This window comes from Paramormyrops kingsleyae, chromosome 19 (assembly GCF_048594095.1).
Source record: "Paramormyrops kingsleyae isolate MSU_618 chromosome 19, PKINGS_0.4, whole genome shotgun sequence".
Classification (NCBI taxonomy): Eukaryota; Metazoa; Chordata; class Actinopteri; order Osteoglossiformes; family Mormyridae; genus Paramormyrops; species Paramormyrops kingsleyae.
In genome coordinates, this window is record NC_132815.1 from 958,762 (window position 1) to 977,608 (window position 18,847).

General features: G+C 53.8%; 1 protein-coding gene across 6 annotated transcripts in view; it reads right to left on the reverse strand.

Moving 5' to 3' along the window:
• The window catches only part of LOC111844470 (disheveled-associated activator of morphogenesis 1-like), a 62,449-nt gene that overhangs the window by 25,788 nt on the left and 17,814 nt on the right, over positions 1–18,847 (reverse strand). For 4 of the 6 annotated variants that reach the window (XM_023812966.2, XM_023812968.2, XM_023812967.2 and 1 more), the window contains one exon: positions 3,118–3,363. In XM_023812966.2, coding sequence (XP_023668734.1) covers positions 3,118–3,303 — 186 coding nt within the window. In that variant the 5' untranslated portion in view covers positions 3,304–3,363. Of the gene's footprint in view, positions 1–3,117; positions 3,364–14,627; positions 14,985–18,847 lie in introns of all 6 variants that reach the window. The other 2 variants (XM_023812970.2, XM_023812965.2) reach the window with 1 other exon arrangement.

Genomic DNA, 18,847 nt, shown 5'->3' on the forward strand with positions numbered 1-18,847 from the left:
ACATGGCTATGACATGTTATTACGGGAGCAGGTTCTCCTGTTCTGGCTTCATAGGTAACGTGTGTGTAACTTCGCTTTAACGCCCCAGCAAGCCAGCAGGAATCGCCTCCCCCCTCCCAGCAGGAATCGCCTCCCCCCTCCCAGCAGGAATCGCCTCCCCCCTCCCAGCATCCCACTTTCTCATTCAAACTCTTTATGAGTTATTTCCTGTCTTTGCCCACCGAGGACAGACTCATTTCTACCCATTGCACTGTGACAAATGGCACAGGAAATGGCACCCGGCTCATTTCCTGTCTGGCCGATTTTCCAGCACTCTCCTTCCTGTCTGTCGATGGGTGCACTGAGAGATAACCTGAACGGGGGGAACACCTATTGCCAAATGGCATACCAGCGCACCAGCTTCAGGGCCGTAGTTGTCAGGGCTGCTGGGGCTGGGCCCCACCTTCTGGGGCCCCGACTTTCAGGGGCCCCGACCTTCTGAACAACAGCATGGCTGTGATGCTCTGAGAGAGAGGTGCAAGTCACTAAATAGGAACACGTGGAGTGCTGAAGGCGGAGGGGGGGGGTCGAGATGACAACACTCCACTCTGCCTGTCGGCCAGCAGAGTTACCATGCATGGAACTGCAGTGAACGACACAGAACTGCTGTCCATAAATGGCCGGGGTTTAGTACCAGTGACATTACAGTGCCAAACTTTAGCAGGTTTTAATGTTCACAGGAGACATTGTCCATTCAGCTTGGCAGCGAACCCCTAAGGGGTCGACAACAGTGGGGGGCTTGGGGGTCTCCCTCATCCGCAGGTCACACTGTGTTACAAAAATATCCACAGTTTGACTTTGTGACTAATGAACTTTGATAAAAATCTGACTTTTTATAAACTGAAAGTTCACAGCAAGACTTCTACTGCAAATTAATCATCATTTTTCTTAATGTCCATGTTAGCTGAGAATCCATCAGTTTTCCACATGAGTTTCTAGGAGTTACCAGGGGCTAACTGAGCTGCAGAGGCAGGCGGGCTCAGGGCCAGCCTCTGATCTGTAGCCGAGGCAGGGGGGCTTGGGGCCGGCCTCTGATCTGCAGCCGAGGCAGGGGGGCTCTGGGTCGGCTTATGATCTGCAGCCGAGGTAGGGGGCTCAGGGCTGGCCCATGACCTGCAGTCGAAGCAGGGGGGCTTGAGGCCGGCCTCTGATCTGCACCCGAGGCAGGGGGGGGGCTCAGGGCCAGCCTCTGATCTGCAGCTGAGGCAGGGGGGCTCTGGGCCAGCCTCAGATCTGAAGCCAAGGCAGGGGGGTTCGGGGCCAGCCCAGGATCTGTAGCCGAGGTAGGGGGCTCAGGGCTGACCCATGACCTGCAGTCGAAGCAGGGGGGCTCGAGGCCGGCCTCTGATCTGCACCCGAGGCAGGGGTGGGCTCAGGGCCAGCCTCTGATCTGCAACCAAGGCAGGGGGGCTCATGGCCAGCCTCTGATCAGTATCTGAGGCAGGGGGGGCTCAGACCTCTGATCTTCAGCAGCCACTGATCCAGCCACAATGGTTAAAGGTAAAGTGAGGAGGCCCCAGGTTCCTAGCAGAGCCAGCATGAGCAGGAAGAGGCATTATGGGAATGCAAGAAGAAAAAAGGAAACAGGGTCAATCCTCACACAGCAACCGGAGAAGCTACCCTGCCGCTCTGCTCCGGGTTTTGACCCGCACCGGTAGGACAGGACATCATCCAGCACCACCCCACTCTGCCAGCAGCAGCTCGCAAACTCACAGTCAACTGGGACAGAACTGACAGGCCAAGAAGAACTGGTTCAGAGTCAATTTTAGCACCAGAACCAAACTGGTTTGATCCGTTGCTAATTTTATCTAGTTCAAATAGTCTGAAATTAAGCCTCTATGGGCAGAATGAAGAACTGGACCATCGGTGTTATCAAAGCAAACCTACATTCTCACGTCTCACAGCCCATCCCTGACCCTCTGCACCTCGCAGAGAAACGGCAGCTCTCAGCTCCACAGCTCACTTCAGTGTTGACTTACAAGCACAGCAACACAGCAATCTGGCACCCAGATGTCTGCAGCTAAGCAGTGAGTTCAGGCAGCAGCAAGACGGCCAGTTAAACAGCTTTCACCAGATTTAAGGTATAAAAGGGCTTCCATAACAGACCTAGAGCTCCGCAGCAATCGGCACACGAGTACGGTCTCTGTCCTCATTCAGTCTCGCATCCGACGTGGAAAAGCGGATCTTTAATGGAGAATATAGCAGCTCCAGCCCGAGCGTGCAGAGGCAGAAACAGAGCTAGCAGGAGAGAGGCCAGGCTAGAGAGAGGCAGCGCCGGAGAGGCCACACTGGAGGGAGGCCACACTGGAGGGAGGCAGAGCCAGAGAGAGGCAGCTCAGGAGCAAGCAGCACAGGAGAAGTGTAGCACCGGAGACAGGCCACACTGGAGGGAGGCCACACTGGAGGGAGGCAGCACTGGAGGGAGGCAGCACTGCATCCCTGGTGTCCTGGGTGGTGATATGGTTGGAAAGGTGGGATGTTTAAATGCCATTACAGTGTCTCAAGGCTCTTATAGATTTGAGGCAATAATCACCAAATTAGCCATAAAAAACAAACTGCTAACCAAACAAAAACAGACAGACAATTAAATCAGCTAAACAATTAACTGACTGTTGCCCTAGTAACATCAGGAAGTGGCCATCTCTCCTAGTGCAGATTTAGAGGATTACTGGATTTTTTCCCCCTTTCTTTCTTCAGTTGAGCCAATCCTGTAGTCATTCATCTTTAAAGCAGATATAGTCATGGCCTAGCAGGTGAGATTTATTAAGATTTGTTATTAAAAGGACACCAGTTAAAATACCTGACAGCCTATTTTATCTAATGTGACATACAGTTTTAGGTTAATATACTGCTAGATATTCTGGATTAGCGATTCAGTGTCCTGCCTAAAGGCATTTCACAAGCTCCCTCCCCCCCACCCCCTTCAACACGGTACTTTCCGGAATTTTCTGGCTGTGAAACTGGTAGAATGATGAAACCACAGTGCTAGGTCACCATATGAGAAACATCCTGGATAAGCACTAAGCGAATGACGTCAGGCCAGACAGCCCCCCCCACCACCAACCCCCAGCAACGTACCACTAGCTCGGAGAACATGCCGTCGAGCTCCTCCTCGCTGGGCGGCAGAGGCAGGGCAGGCTCCAGCACTTGCAGTGCCGAGTCGCTGTCCTGCCGCAGCCGGTAGGTGATCTCTGGGTGCTCATGGTTCTGGAAGCAGCAAAAGATGAAGGAGAAGCCCCGGGTGGCACGCTTACGGGGGGCCATGGCCTTTGGGGGGCGCCGCCACTGCCACCGCCTTGGCTACTGGTGTCAAACTACGGTTCCCTGGGGAGGGGAGAGAGGAGTAGAGGTGGGTCAGAGCGGGGTGCCAGGCATAGTGATCGGCTCAGTGCACAGCGTCACAAAAAACCAGAAAAATGGCAAGAGTGCAACCCGTAGTCATGCCAACTGGCTAAGAGCTGAGGAGGCTGACTCTCCCTATGAGGTTTGGCTGGGAGTCTCATAAGTTTGCAGTTAAGACTGTGCCATGCAGTTTGCTGGGAAACCAAGTATCAACCAGGACCTTAACTGACAGAACACTAACATTCAAATTTGATTAAAATACAAAAATATGGAACAGTCACCGCGCAATATAGGAAAGGACTAAGGCACTGGCAGTGGGCAGCAAAGCCATGAGAGACAGCGGGTACAAAAGCAGACAGCAGGTGCACTGGACCCTCAGACAGCAAAATAAAAGAAGGGATTGGGGGGGGGGACCAATGATTTCAGTTTCCGGAGCTGAAGTTAGACAACAAAAAATGTCTGACAGAATTACGGACACAACTGGGTGCAAAAAATATATGTTCCAAAGTGACAGGAGGACGGAGACAGCAGGACGTTCAGGGGACAAATGAAAGGGACAGACGGCTGGGGCCGGTCAGTCACAGCTCTGTCTGTTAAGCACAAAGCCACAGGTCAATGGCCACCTTTCTGTGCCTATTAGCTGCTCAATAGCAAGCTAATGGTCAGATGATTGATTTTCAAGAAACACAGCACTCAGCAAAGTCCATCCTCCCTGAGAGGGACGGCATGCAAGCAGCCCGAGCAGAGAGGGAGTCCTGCATCACCAGGGGCAGAGCTGATACCTCCGATCCCAGGCCCCTGGGTTCACGGTAGCGATGCTGAAGCGTGTTGGCTGCGGCCGTACCTCTTATAGACCACACTGCTAAGGACCCTGCAGTGATGCGAGATGATCATGCCTTAAAAATCATGCTGATAGTGGTTACTTCCCCCGGTAAAAGAGCCCCCACTGATACGGGGGCTGAAGGGTGTCCAGCGTTTTAAAGACTCAGCCAGCAAACCAAAAAACTGATCAGAATGAGTCAAAAGAGACGGTGGTTTTTCTTGTGGCACAGATTTCTGGAAGAAAAGCAAACAAGGCTCATCACTAATAGCCAGTGGGTTCCTGGGGAGGCAGCAGCATGGAGCACAGGGCGTGGAGAACAGGAGCACAGGGTCTTGAGCACAGGGCATGGAGCATGAAGCACGAACACAGGCTGTCTGTTCTACAGCATGACCTCCCTGGCACAGGCGAGAAATTCCCAGCTGTTCGTCTGAGACGGGTCTCACCCCACTCCTACATCTGTTAGTCACTGCTGCCTCACAAAGAAAGGATCCGAGCCAGAATGTTCTCCTCCCCACCCCCGACCTACTCGCCCTGCTCCCCAGCTGTATTGCCGGTAGCTTAACGCACATTCCCTCGTGGATGTGAGCGGAGCGGCCACCTCACTCAAGGCAGCCAAGTATCATCCTTCTCGGGGCGCGTTCAAGTGTCCCAATCACATTACTCATGTCATTTACCCCCCCCCCCACCCCCGCCAAAGCTCTCTGCCAAGCAGGGTAGCCTTCATTGTGTCTTTGGGCACATGGGTTGTTGTGGTACGTTGGTGGGGATCCACCACTCCATGTATGACCAGCGAGCAGCAGGTTTCTCCCAGGCAGCCCGGCTGTATGCTCCTCCTGAACACAGCCGTCAGGTCCTCAGCCGCTCGGCCTCCTGCACAGCTCTTCCACTGTGCGCCCTGGGGCTCCAGAGGGTGGGAGATTGCGTGACAGCAGCAGGGCTCGCTGCTCGTCCGAACAAAAAGCATTAGTCTTTAGAGGAGAAGAAAGGCAGGAAGGGCTCAGACAGGAATCATAAAAAGCCGTGGATGAGAACAGAAGACACAGGCAGATGGGCATGGGAATCATATTCGTGCTCCATGTCAGGAGCTGCACCCTTACTGAGGCTCATTATTCTGGGCTCGAATGAAGACCATGCGGATGCTCCACCCACGGCCCCGGGGCACTCACACCGCCCACTTCAGCCTCATGCCGATCATGACCACGCAGACGCTCCGCCCACGGGGCGCTCACACCGCCCACTTCAGCCTCATGCCGATCATGACCACGCAGACGCTCCGCCCACGGGGCGCTCACACCGCCCACTTCAGCCTCATGCCGATCATGACCACGCAGACGCTCCGCCCACGGGGCGCTCACACCGCCCGCTTCAGCCTCATGCCGATCATGACCACGCAGACGCTCCGCCCACGGGGCGCTCACACCGCCCGCTTCAGCCTCATGCCAATCATGACCACGCAGACGCTCCGCCCACGGGGCGCTCACACCGCCCGCTTCAGCCTCATGCCGATCATGACCACGCAGACGCTCCGCCCACGGGGCGCTCACACCGCCCGCTTCAGCCTCATGCCGATCATGACCACGCAGACGCTCCGCCCACGGGGCGCTCACACCGCCCGCTTCAGCCTCATGCCGATCATGACCACGCAGATGCTCCGCCCCCGGGGCGCTCACACCGCCCGCTTCAGCCTCATGCCGATCATGACCACGCAGACGCTCCGCCCACGGGGCGCTCACACCGCCCGCTTCAGCCTCATGCCAATCATGACCACGCAGACGCTCCGCCCACGGGGCGCTCACACCGCCCGCTTCAGCCTCATGCCGATCATGACCACGCAGACGCTCCGCCCACGGGGCGCTCACACCGCCCGCTTCAGCCTCATGCCGATCATGACCACGCAGACGCTCCGCCCACGGGGCGCTCACACCGCCCGCTTCAGCCTCATGCCGATCATGACCACGCAGATGCTCCGCCCCCGGGGCGCTCACACCGCCCGCTTCAGCCTCATGCCGATCATGACCACGCAGATGCTCCGCCCCCGGGGTGCTCACACCGCCCGCTTCAGCCTCATGCCGATCATGACCACGCAGATGCTCCGCCCCCGGGGTGCTCACACCGCCCGCTTCAGCCTCATGCCGATCATGACTACGCGGATGTTCCGCCCATGGCCCCGGGGCACTCACACTGCCTGCTTCAGCTTCAAGCTAACCTTCAGATCTCCTCTGAAGGCTCGTTTTTCAGCCAGCTCTACTTCTTGAGTTTTATAATGCCATTATAATGGGGTTGTATTGACAGAGACCCAACGACGACTACAGGGGAAAACTGCTTTGGTCCTTATAGCAAGTGAATGACATGATGGCTCAGACTGCTGCCCTCTGTGTCTCCCCAGAACTCAAACACATGTCCTCTTATATGTGGCATTTAAATGCCAGCAGTAACTCATTGATTTATAGCACCATTCCTCCTGAGTGCAATTGGGTCTAAGGAGTAGTTCAACCTTTCCTGGTTGGTTCTGAGAGAACCACAAGATGTCCCATCACACTGTCCTATCACACCACTCCATCTGTCCCATTTGGTGGATATCAAACAACTTCTATGCCAACCAATGAAGATAAAGAAGAGGCTTCAGCCAGTCACAAGGGCTTCAGGTGAAGTTACTCACCTCCCCATCAACACAGGTCACGAAATCTAACCCCCTAACGCCCATTCAAACAGCACCTGGCTCCCCACCCTTACGGCGCCAGATGCCCAAAGCGGCCCTCTGTGGATTCCTGTCACATTACAAAAGGCTTGTTACCCGAGTCGCTTAACAAAAGTTAAAAATGAGAAGTCACCGTGCTTTCAGCACGCCGCACGTGATTGTGATGTCTGTCCCATTGGGTTATGGTTAGGGTTAGGGTTAGGGTTAGGGTTAGGGAATCCATTCCGATAATCGTCAGAACGTTGCTCAGGGTCAGCACTCCATGGAAGTGATTTTCTTACCATGGAAACAGAGTAGAGCGAGCAGGGCTCCGCATAGCGTTTGACCAAAACAGATCATCCAACAGCTGCCATGTCGGGTGCATGCAGTAATAAATATCTGGAAATACTCCACTCTTATAGTACACATAATGCAAAAGAATCCAATGAAAAAGTGCCTTATTGCGTTTTACGAAGGGCAGACATATATTCAAATCCACATTAACGTGGACGTCTCTTGGCATTGAGCAGACACACAGCCAGAGGTCTGTGTTACATACTCTACTTTAGACTCCTGATAATTAGTGTAATTAATTAATGAATTATTAATTGGTGATTAATTACTCCCAGTAATTATAGTAAATCTCAGCTCAGTGTTACTCACTGAAAGCAAATGTAATAACAAGACAGCGCTGAGACATTAAAGCCTGTGAAAATGCTTCTAAATCACACCTACCTTCTCTGTCAGGGAGAATCAGCCACTGTTAGTGTGCCGTAGCACACAGGGCTATGACTAAGAACAGAAACGCCATGGTGTTATAAATATTACGCAAATCTTGTAAATGATTATATGCCCTGATCTTATACAACAGCCTTCACATAAACAAACTGAGAGGGATGTTTGGTACACGGAGCCAAAGGCTTGTGCAGCAGAACACATGAGAACCTGTTTGTCAGAAATAGCTCAATTTCCCTCCATGGAGCAAGCGACCCTGAGAAAGCGGGCACAATGCGTCACAGTCGCTCTCCGAGAGACATAACACAAACATACATACAGGTGGGGGCTGGGCTCAGTCGGCAGGCTCGGGCAGTGTCCAGCCCCCCCCCCACAGCAGCTGGGCCTTTGCTCAAGGGCACAACTGTGATACGATTATGCTTCCACGTATGGGATTTGAACCCACAACCTTCTGTACACAGACTCAGTTTCCTATTGCACTAAGCTAGACACCAGCCCTAAAGCCTTCTTCCAGAGCAGTTCTGTTTAAGAATCTCCATCTGCCGTCGTGGCACTTGAACTGGCAACCTACCTGTGATGTGGATCACTAATCTAACTTCTGATGCGTGCCAGTTTTGCCGAAGAAGGGATAGACAGACATGCTGGAACCAGGGAGAGCAGATGAATTCCAGCCTGCGGGAGGCGATGTGAGTCACAGAGGAGACCCCCCCTCCCCCATCAGGACCACCGTGTGTCAGTGACAAACCCCCCTGACCAACACACAAAGAGGAGAAGCCCTCCCCCGCCGGTGACACCCGATCCGCGGTTCTAACTCAGTACAGAGATCTTGACCTCAGGCTGCTGCTTTATGTTTTGTCTGCAGATGCTCCTGACGATTCTGTCCCCATGGGAGGTAATTCATCAGAAGTTCGGTGGTGCATCATGCTGACTCACGCAAAGGCCGCTGTGCCCATCTCCTGGCCGCAGCTCGACTGCAGTGCCGGCCCACGGGCCACAGACAAACCCCAACCCCGCCCACCCCCAGCACTCGAAGGCTGCAGATCCACAGTGTCCATCATCTCACGCTCTCATATACTGGGTTTCCGCTGGACCTGCAGAAGCTTTCATGTGTGAAACTAAGCATTATATGAAAGTCGTACATGCCAGAGCTGCCACTGAAATCAGAAAGCCAAATCACTTCACATACCAAACCTCATCGACACAGCCGCTTCCTGCTGTGAAACCGCACAGCATGATGACTGCAGAGGTGATGGTGCCCAGTGTGATGACCACAGACGTGGCAGTCAATTCTCCTCCCTCGAGTGCTGTGATGTCACATATTAGCCCACTCTCCCACACAATGGGCATCTCCATCCCAGTCACAAAATGAGCAAATTGAGGCCCCATCCAGATGGAAACTTGTCTCTTGTACCGATACTGATCTTAAGTTCAAAATTCTGATAACGAATTTGTTATGGCCAAATATTAAACACACAACCAGTATAATATTTCCATTACTGGACACTAATACCACTGACCAAAGTTAATAACAACCCCAGACAAAGAACAGTAAGTTATACCACAGGATGCAGAGCCACTCAGCATTTACTCCAGAGCTCCTCTTCTGAGCATCAGTGTTTAAAAAGACACTAACGGCAGTAACCCCTCTGATGAATTCATGAATTCGGCCGACTGTAGGAGCAAAGGGAGACGTAGTGCGAGACTCTCAGCCTATCCTGAAACACAGTGCCAGACCCACTAACAGCTCACTGACAGCTGCAGACCTAACATCGAAGATCAGGGCTTTCAGGGGAAATATCGGGACAGCAGTACGCTGTGGGTAGAGCAGGCTGGGTTTCAGCACGCCCTGGATACTGCCCCAAACACACGCTGTGGGTATAGCAGGCTGGGTTTCAGCGCGCCCTGGATACTGCCCCAAACATACGCAGTGGGTAGAGCCGGCTGGGTTTCAGCGCGCCCTGGATACTGCCCCAAACACACGCAGTGGGTAGAGAAGGCTGGGTTTCAGCGCGCTCTGGATACTGCCCCAAACACACGCTGTGGGTAGAGCAGGCTGGGTTTCAGCGTGCCCTGGATACTGCCCTAACACACACAGTGGGTAGAGCAGGCTGGGTTTCAGCGCGCCCTGGATACTGCCCCAAACACACGCAGTGGGTAGAGCAGGCTGGGTTTCACCGCCCTGGATACTGCCCCAAACACACGCAGTGGGTAGAGCAGGCTGGGTTTCAGCGCGCTCTGGATACTGCCCCAAACACACGCAGTGGGTAGAGCAGGCTGGGTTTCAGCGCTCTGGATACTGCCCCAAACACACGCAGTGGGTAGAGCAGGCTGGGTTTCAGCGCGCTCTGGATACTGCCCCAAACACACGCAGTGGGTAGAGCAGGCTGGGTTTCAGCGCTCTGGATACTGCCCCAAACACACGCAGTGGGTAGAGCAGGCTGGGTTTCAGCGCTCTGGATACTGCCCCAAACACACGCAGTGGGTAGAGCAGGCTGGGTTTCAGCGCTCTGGATACTGCCCCAAACACACGCAGTGGGTAGAGCAGGCTGGGTTTCAGCGCTCTGGATACTGCCCCAAACACACGCAGTGGGTAGAGCAGGCTGGGTTTCAGTGCGCTCTGGATACTGCCCCAAACACACGCAGTGGCTAACAGCTGGTGGCCGGGGGCTCCTCTCTGTCAATGGGGACACGACATTTGAGTCACTTTCGTGTGCAACCGGAGCACCAATATCATTTGGAAGGAAAACCGGGGCCAAGGACCAAGGCTAGCTTGGGGACAAAGGCACATCACATGCGCTATGTGTAACCAGCCATGGCCGGGACTCCAAGCCTGTATGTAATGGAGACAGAACTTCGTCATCATTGGAGAGCAGCAGACAGAGCACGTCTGCTCACCTTATCTGAAGCACTAGCACACAGTCTGCAAAAGGACAACAATGTAAAAAATATGCTCCAGGAAAAGTATAGTTAGCTGGTGCGCTTGCGAGCGATTTCCATCATAACGAGGATTCTCACAAGCTCTGTTTGCTGCAGCAGAAGGAACAGCATCCATCACGTGGGAAGCATCGACTGCTGATACAGCAACATGTCAGAAAACAGGCTTTCATTTGGTGACATGTTTAACGAACCTGTCAGGGAGAGGAGCCTTACTTAAAAACGGCTCAGACATTGGGGGAGGGGGGCTCACCCTCGTCCTCTGATGCGTTTCTAGCTGTTCTGATCTGTCCCATGTTCCAAACAGGGAAACCACAGTCTTCTAGTCTGTATATGATAAAAAAAAAAAGGATTCATCTCCTTCGTACCTCCACCTGCATCGTTTCAGCACCTTGCTTATTATTTTTTTGGTTGAAGTCTTTTCGACCCTTCCATCCATCCATCCATCCATCCATCCTCCCTCCCTTTATCTGCTCACCACAAATAGAATCATGAGGGGTGCCTCTTATTTGTTTGTCAAAAAAAAAGAGTAAGTCCTCTAAAAGAAACATTTTTACAATTACTGATAATTAATGGTGGTTAAATGGCAATAATTGTCATTTACCCTTCCACCATCAAAGTTGACTATAAAAAGAATGATTCTTGGAATACCTACAAAAAAATCAGATATCAAGACCATAATGTCTAATATGTAAAAGCAGTGAAGCGCTTTGATCGGCAGTAAGGCCCCCGCTGCCCTGATTCAGTGACGGCGCCGGCTCAGTTCCAACAGCCCCGGCTGCTATTCCTCTCTCCCCCCGAATCCATACCCTGCATCATGAGCAGAGCTCTCTGCAAAGCACCCCCCACAAATGAGGACAGGGATGATAGCAGCATCCCCCCCCCCCCAGAGTGACAGGCTGCTCAGTCACCTGACAAGATGCCTCGTCGCTCGACACTGTCACTGCAGTCGCCCACGGCGACCGGATGCCCCCGTCATGGATTTCTCTGGAAGGACGTGTGTGTGGCAGGTGGGGGGTGGGGGGTGGGAGACGGACACACCACCGGGAATCCCTTACAATGCTGCTGTTGCCATGGCAATGCAGATTTCTTGCAGCATACATGGTCAAAGACGCACTCAGTCACTCCAAGCTACACCTTCCACGGACCAGGAACGCATTGTGATGTTTAAATATTGTAGTTGGGCTGTAAAACACAGAGACTGTGATAACTGGTAAAAAGAGCCTCTGAGATCATCGGGGCCAGCAGGCTTCTCCAAAGCTCAGTACAGGCACATCCCTTCCTCTGTGAGGAAAAGCAACTGAGATATCACTCCGACAGACCGCGCCATGCCGCAAAGACGCACTTCCCATCCAGAGACAGTGCTGGCATCGCTAAAAACCTGCCGTGAACATCTGACCCCCGTTGCCGTGAGACTACGAACGGCATGCATCTCCAGCCTCCAGAGATCCAAAGCTCCTCACTGACATCACACCACAGAGTATCACGCAGGGTTCCAAAAGCTCTGCAGCTACAAACTCTCTCAGCTGAAACTGAAGGAGGGGTTCCGAGATCCGGTTGGCCCTAAACACTTACAGCTTAAAGTGGAGAACCTTCAGTGCTAACCTCGCGTTTGTCTCTCGTGGCCCGAGGCCCGTGGGGAACTCGCCTATCACTGCCCAGCTCAACTTCCGTTTAATAACTCACTATTCCCTCAAAACCAGAGGTTAAAAGGACCATCTCTGTAGGTCAATACATAGCAAGGTCTTGCTGTGGTGGAGCTCTAGGCAAGGTTTAAAGCCGTGTCAGACTGGCTTGCAGACCACCAGAGAGTCTGGGAACAGGCTAGACAGGCAGCACAAACTGGAATGATTCCAGTATGGGGTCCAGCATCAAAGCCAGTCAGGACTACCAGGTCAGGGTCCGGCCCATTTAAAATGCTGCAGAATCCCCGTGACTGTCAGACACTAAAGAGGCCAACAAACACCTGGTACCACAAAGAGGGCGGGGAGCAGGGGGTGGCAGCTCACCGTGAGCAGGGTGTCACACGAGCTTGAGAGCAAAACAAAAATCAAAGAGCAAATCTACATACTACACAACAATAGAATGCTATTGTACCCAAAGAAATTTGATATGGCTTTGTATAATTTTACATAAAGAAAACGAAATCCTTCTGTAAATTCCAGAATCTTCCCATATACTGAAGCCACTTCTCTATTTTGGGGGGCAAGAGAGACCAAGGAGTGAGCAGAGCCTGGATATCCCCTCCATGTGGGGCCCACGTGTAGCTCTCAGGGCTGGCGGGGTGTCTGTATGGGGCCAGTGTACGGATCCTCGGGGCTGAAGGGGTGTCTGTGTGGGACCCGTGTACAGATCCTAGGGGCTGGCGGGGTGTCTGTGTGGGGCCCGTGTACGGATCCTCGGGGCTGGCGGGGTGTCTGTGTGGGACCCGTGTACGGATCCTCGGGGCTAGCGGGGTGTCTGTGCGGGGCCCGTGTACGGATCCTCGGGGCTGCCGGGGTGTCTGTGTGGGGCCCGTGAACGGATCCTCGGGACTGGCGGGGTGTCTGTGCGGGGCCCGTGAACGGATCCTCGGGACTGGCGGGGTGTCTGTGTGGGGCCCGTGTACGGATCCTCGGGGCTGGCGTGGTGTCTGTGCGGGGCCCGTGAACGGATCCTCGGGACTGGCGGGGTGTCTGTGTGGGGCCCGTGTACGGATCCTCGGGGCTGGCGGGGTGTCTGTGCGGGGCCCGTGTACGGATCCTCGGGGCTGGCGGGGTGCCTGTGCGGGGCCCGTGTACGGATCATAGGGGCTGCCGGGGTGTCTGTGCGGGGCCCGTGTACGGATCCTCGGGGCTGGCGGGGTGTCTGTGTGGGGCCCGTGTACGGATCCTCGGGGCTGGCGGGATGTCTGTGCGGGGCCCGTGTACAGATCATAGGGGCTGGCGGGGTGTCTGTGCGGGGCCCGTGTACAGATCATAGGGGCTGGCGGGGTGTCTGTGTGGGGCCCGTGTACGGATCCTAGGGGCTGGCGGGGTGTCTGTGCGGGACCCGTGTACGGATCCTCGGGGCTGGCGGGGTGTCTGTGCGGGGCCCGTGTACGGATCCTCGGGGCTGGTGGGGTGTCTGTGCGGGGCCCGTGTACGGATCCTCGGGGCTGGCGGGGTGTCTGTGCGGGGCCCGTGTACGGATCCTCGGGGCTGGCGGGGTGTCTGTGCGGGGCCCGTGTACGGATCCTCGGGGCTGGCGGGGTGTCTGTGCGGGGCCCGTGTACGGATCCTCGGGGCTGGCGGGGTGTCTGTGTGGGGCCCGTGTACGGATCCTCGGGGCTGGCGGGGTGTCTGTGCGGGGCCTGCGGGCTGCAGGGCTGGGTGTGGAGTCTGCAAGGTCTCCTCTTCTCTGCCATATTTATGTTCTTTGAGGCTCTGCTTTGACAGCAGTGGTTTCTGGGGGGATCTCTCTCCATGTCAATACGGTTAATAGAATTGAATGGGAATGAAATGAACCGAGGGGGGGGGGGGGGAGGGGGGTTAGGGGAGAGAGAGAGAGAGAGAGATTGTGTATATGTATATGTGTGTGTTTCTGTTTCAGATGTCCTTATTTTCATTGCCTCTACGTAGAGCAAAACGTAGTCATTTCATTCACAGTTGTCTCCCACACACACACACACACACACACACACGCAGACACACACACAGATTCCCAACACTGCACCACAGAGGCTCGGCACAGATCCCTCCTACAGAAGCACGTACGGATCCTGTGCAGCGCGTTATCCTACTCTGACACTCCTCCTGCGTCAGGGAGCGATACCGGCGCCCCCCACCCCTACCCCCAATCTCATGTGCAGCCCTCCTGAGTCCCACAGGGGAAGGACAGGCACGCGGCTGCAGCGCAGAGACGCTCCCGCACACGGCTTGGCTGTGTACCACTGACGCCGGGGTAAACAGCATAAGCAGCACATCGCTCACCTGACACTGCAAAGACCCCCCTCCCCCACCCAGCCAGAACACTGACAGACCCCTCGGGGCAAACCGACAGATGCCTGAATGATAAACACCATCCTGCCATTGGGGGGGGGGGCACAGCAGCCAGTACCTTGTCAGCAGTGGTGGAGCAGCAGACCTTCAGCCGGCAGCCCGGCTTAGCGGCGGTGCCCCTCCGGGAAGGCCGTTCCCCAAGCGGACATGCTCCCGTCTTCCTCCTCAGCTTGTTTCAGAGCACCACTCCGGCTCGGACGCCCCCCTTGCTCTCCCCGGATTCCTCTCCCTCAAGCTCTCTCCACCGCACCAATGCTCAGGGTAAACGCGTCGATCGCTCCGCTGCAAGCCTGTCTGCTGGCTCTCAACCACACCCACTCTGTGTGGCAACAGCCTCATTGGACAGAGCCCAGATCAAGCCACACCCCTCCAGCTGCAACTCCTCCTCCTCCTCATCTGCTTGTGTGTTTAAGGTCTATTCGGAGAGAATGGGGAGAATGAGTATTTTTTGGCACGACCCTAAAATTGACTTAACCTTAGAAAATGTAATAAAAACAGCTTCGGCATCAGGATTTCTGAATGGCAGGGAAGCTGACCCAGATATTAACCTCTGTAAATACTCGAAATACTCTTAGTTATTTAGGTAGCAGCCATGGGCTCAGCACAGGGGCCACACAACAAACAATGTTCTCCTTTGATTGTCTCTTTTCACAGAAATAAAAGCAGCGCTATCATAAAACACTATTAGCTTAGTGACATTTCCCGAATGGTCTGCTGTGTTACGCAAGCAAGCGGGGGGGGGGGGGACGCAGCCTGAAACCCGACCCCCTGGAAAATCTCCTTCCTCATTACCATCCTCTTCCCACAATTAACACAGACTTCAAAGCAGACAAGTTCAAAGCAGAATGGCAGCAGACTTGTGTTTTTATTTGAAAAATAATCACTGAGGACAGCAGTGGGACATGACAAGGTCACTTCCTGTTTGTATGGCCTTTTTAACCCTTTTCACTTTAGAGAAACAGCATTCAGTTCAGATGTGTCAGTTTGTGGGCCAGGAGCAAACAAGCCGAGAGTCTGCAGACACACAGACACAGACAAACACACTAATATCTATCATGCATCATTCCTCAAAGGTGCTGTGTGTCCTACATTTCCTGCCCAGAGTAACAGCACTCTACCCTGACGACCTCACTTATGGCATTCTTCCAGGCCACATGACTTGGGTCACATGACTTCCTTGTGGCAGTGGTGGGGCAACCTGTGTGAAATGCACCCATTCATGTGCACCAAATTGCAGTTTAGATACTGTAGGGAAGCACCAATGAGCAGCGGTGTTCCCGCTACAGCTGACAGTGGGGGGCACTTCCCAAGGAGGGCCGTGTGCTCGCCACCAAGGGTAAGGTGCTGCTGCTGTGTCAGAGAGCACGATCGCCCTCCAGCGGTGTCCTCAGGGCACTGACACGATCCCCACCCAGCGGTGTCCTCAGGGCACTGACACGATCGCCCTCCAGCGGTGTCCTCAGGGCACTGACACGATCCCCACCCAGCGGTGTCCTCAGGGCACTGACACGATCGCCCTCCAGCGGTGTCCTCAGCGCACTGACACGATCGCCCTCCAGCGGTGTCCTCAGGGCACTGACACGATCTCCACCCAGCGGTGTCCTCAGGGCACTGACACGATCCCCACCCAGCGGTGTCCTCAGGGCACTGACACGATCGCCCTCCAGCGGTGTCCTCAGCGCACTGACATGATCGCCCTCCAGCGGTGTCCTCAGCGCACTGACACGATCCCCACCCAGCAGTGTCCTCAGGGCACTGACACGATCCCCACCCAGCGGTGTCCCCGGGGCACTGACACGATCCCCACCCAGCGGTGTCCTCAGGGCACTGACACGATCCCCACCCAGCGGTGTCCTCAGCGCACTGACACGATCCCCACCCAGCGGTGTCCTCAGCGCACTGACACGATCCCCACCCAGCGGTGTCCTCAGGGCACTGACACGATCCCCACCCAGCGGTGTCCCCGGGGCACTGACACGATCGCCCTTTATCGCTGATTATTGTGCCACTTAGTCAAGGCTTTCCTACAAATATAACAAGTTTGTCATTTAATATGACTGCATATCTCACTGGGCTAATGCAGGCGAGGCACGTCGCTCAAGGGAATACTAGCAGGAATCTGGCATCCTCTCAGCCCTCCAAGGGGCAACTTTTGGATAAAGGGTCTGTGTCGTTAAGCACTGTGCCCCGCAGGAACTCAGAAAGCTGGGGCCCCCGCCCTGCTCCACAGGAGTCACAGTCGCCGCAAGGCGTGACAGCGGCTCAAAATCTGGGAAAGAGAGAGAGGCTTTAATGATCAGCAAAGAGTCAGAGGACCAGGGCCCAGACGCCACCCTCTAGATGGGCCGCTTAAAAGTATTAGAGGGGTCAGAAATGACCAATTCATAAAGCTGCTGCCCACAATGGGACCTCAGAATGCTGGGAATAATCCCTGCTGCCCTCACAAAGGTCACAGCATCAGCACACAGAGCAGGAGCCCCAGCAGAATGGGCAGCAGACCCTCGCTTCGCAGACTGGCGTCCGTTTCGCTCTCAGTCGATGATGGTAAATGTCCCCCATATCAGCCCCCTTCACACGTTTACAGGAAATGGGAAAGTGATCAGTGGTCATTGCTGACACACCACAGCACACAGTGCCCAACAACGAAATGTGTCCTCTGCATTTAACCCATATGTGACGTCGTGACGTAGCAGGGGGCAGCTAATTCAGCGCCCGGGGAGCGGTGCTTGGGGGTAGGACCTCAGGGTACCTCAGTGATACTTTGCTGATCGGGGATTTGAACCAGCAATCTTTCAATTATAAGTGCGCTTCCTTAACAATTAGGCCACCACTGTCACCGTCACCTCCCGTGGGAAGCAGTGTGTCCGAGAGTCGCACGCAGGCCCCGAACGGACACCCCACCAGCCCTGAGCGTGTCCACGTAACACGTAACCACGTAATCACAACAAGGGCCTCGTTTTCACGGTACCCCTCTGATCACCACTCTGCCACCTCCCACACCCAAAGCCGCTCGCCTAACTCGGTCAGCGTGCTCTGAGAGGACTCCACAGCGACGGACAGCAAACAGCAGCCCAAGGAAACGGCACAGGAAAAACACAGAAGGCTCTCAAGAATAAGAATCAACGTCTCTCTCAAAGTACGCTGTCGAACTGCATGTTTATTGAGTATGTCGTCATCTCTCTTCACAACACGGTCACTAATGAACAGATTATAGATCGAATGCACTCTGTACATAAATAAAGACGTGAGTATAGGCATAGTAATGTTTTTAAAGTTATTTACAGACTCCCTAGTCACTATCTACGCAGTGACCTCGGGAGTCGCGGAAGTAACTCCCCATTGAAGGCTCTGGATTACACACCCAGAGGGTCAGACACCTCTCAGCTGGCCAAGGAAGCTTTTAAATAATTATATTCACTGTTAAAATAATAAATAAATAAATGTGAAACTCACATATGCACGATTATAAGAACAGATTCACTCCATCAGTCTATCGATTATTAAAAGGGTTGTGGGCTGCTGATTTGGTACCAGGCAAACCTCCCATCGGGCAGCTAGAACCTCAAGGTGGAACGTCAGCCCTCGGCCCATGTGGGACCCAGACATGGTAAACACAAGAGAGGAGAGCTCAATAGCTCTCTAGTACAGGCGAACATGCAAACAACAGTGAAGCATAGCATCAGCTAAGCAAATAACACAAAAAGAATCCGTCAACGTTCTGTCTCTGAACTGCATACCACATACAAATATTTTTAGGATCTTGTTTCAACCTGAGCAGTTATTAGTTGTTCCTCATGGTTAAAAAAAAATGAGAGGAAAAAAACAGGAATCCAAAAACAGTGCCTGTCCCAGCTGCTGACTGCATGCAAAAGGTCAATGATGATGTTCCACAGTAGCACTAGATGCAAGTGTCACTGAGAGAAGCCATGTTATACAAAACACTTTTAGGAAGACTCATCCTAAGTTTCATCTACCTCCAAACAGGTTAAAAATTAGCAGGAAATAAATTTAAAACATTTCTCTTTTTTTCCTTCTGGTCGGCAGAGGTGGAGATTTCAGGTCCCGAGAGTACAAATCCAGACCAAGATTTTGTTTCAACCAGCCAGTTCAGTCCTCTGTGACTGTGTCTCTTTATACTCAACTGGCTGGTTGAAACAAAATCTTGGTCTGGATTTGTTCTCTCGGGACCTGAAATCTCCACCTCTGCTGGTCGGACATATAAGTGCAATCAGGCATGACTATTCAAATACGATTTAAGCAATTAGCTGAAATTAGTGA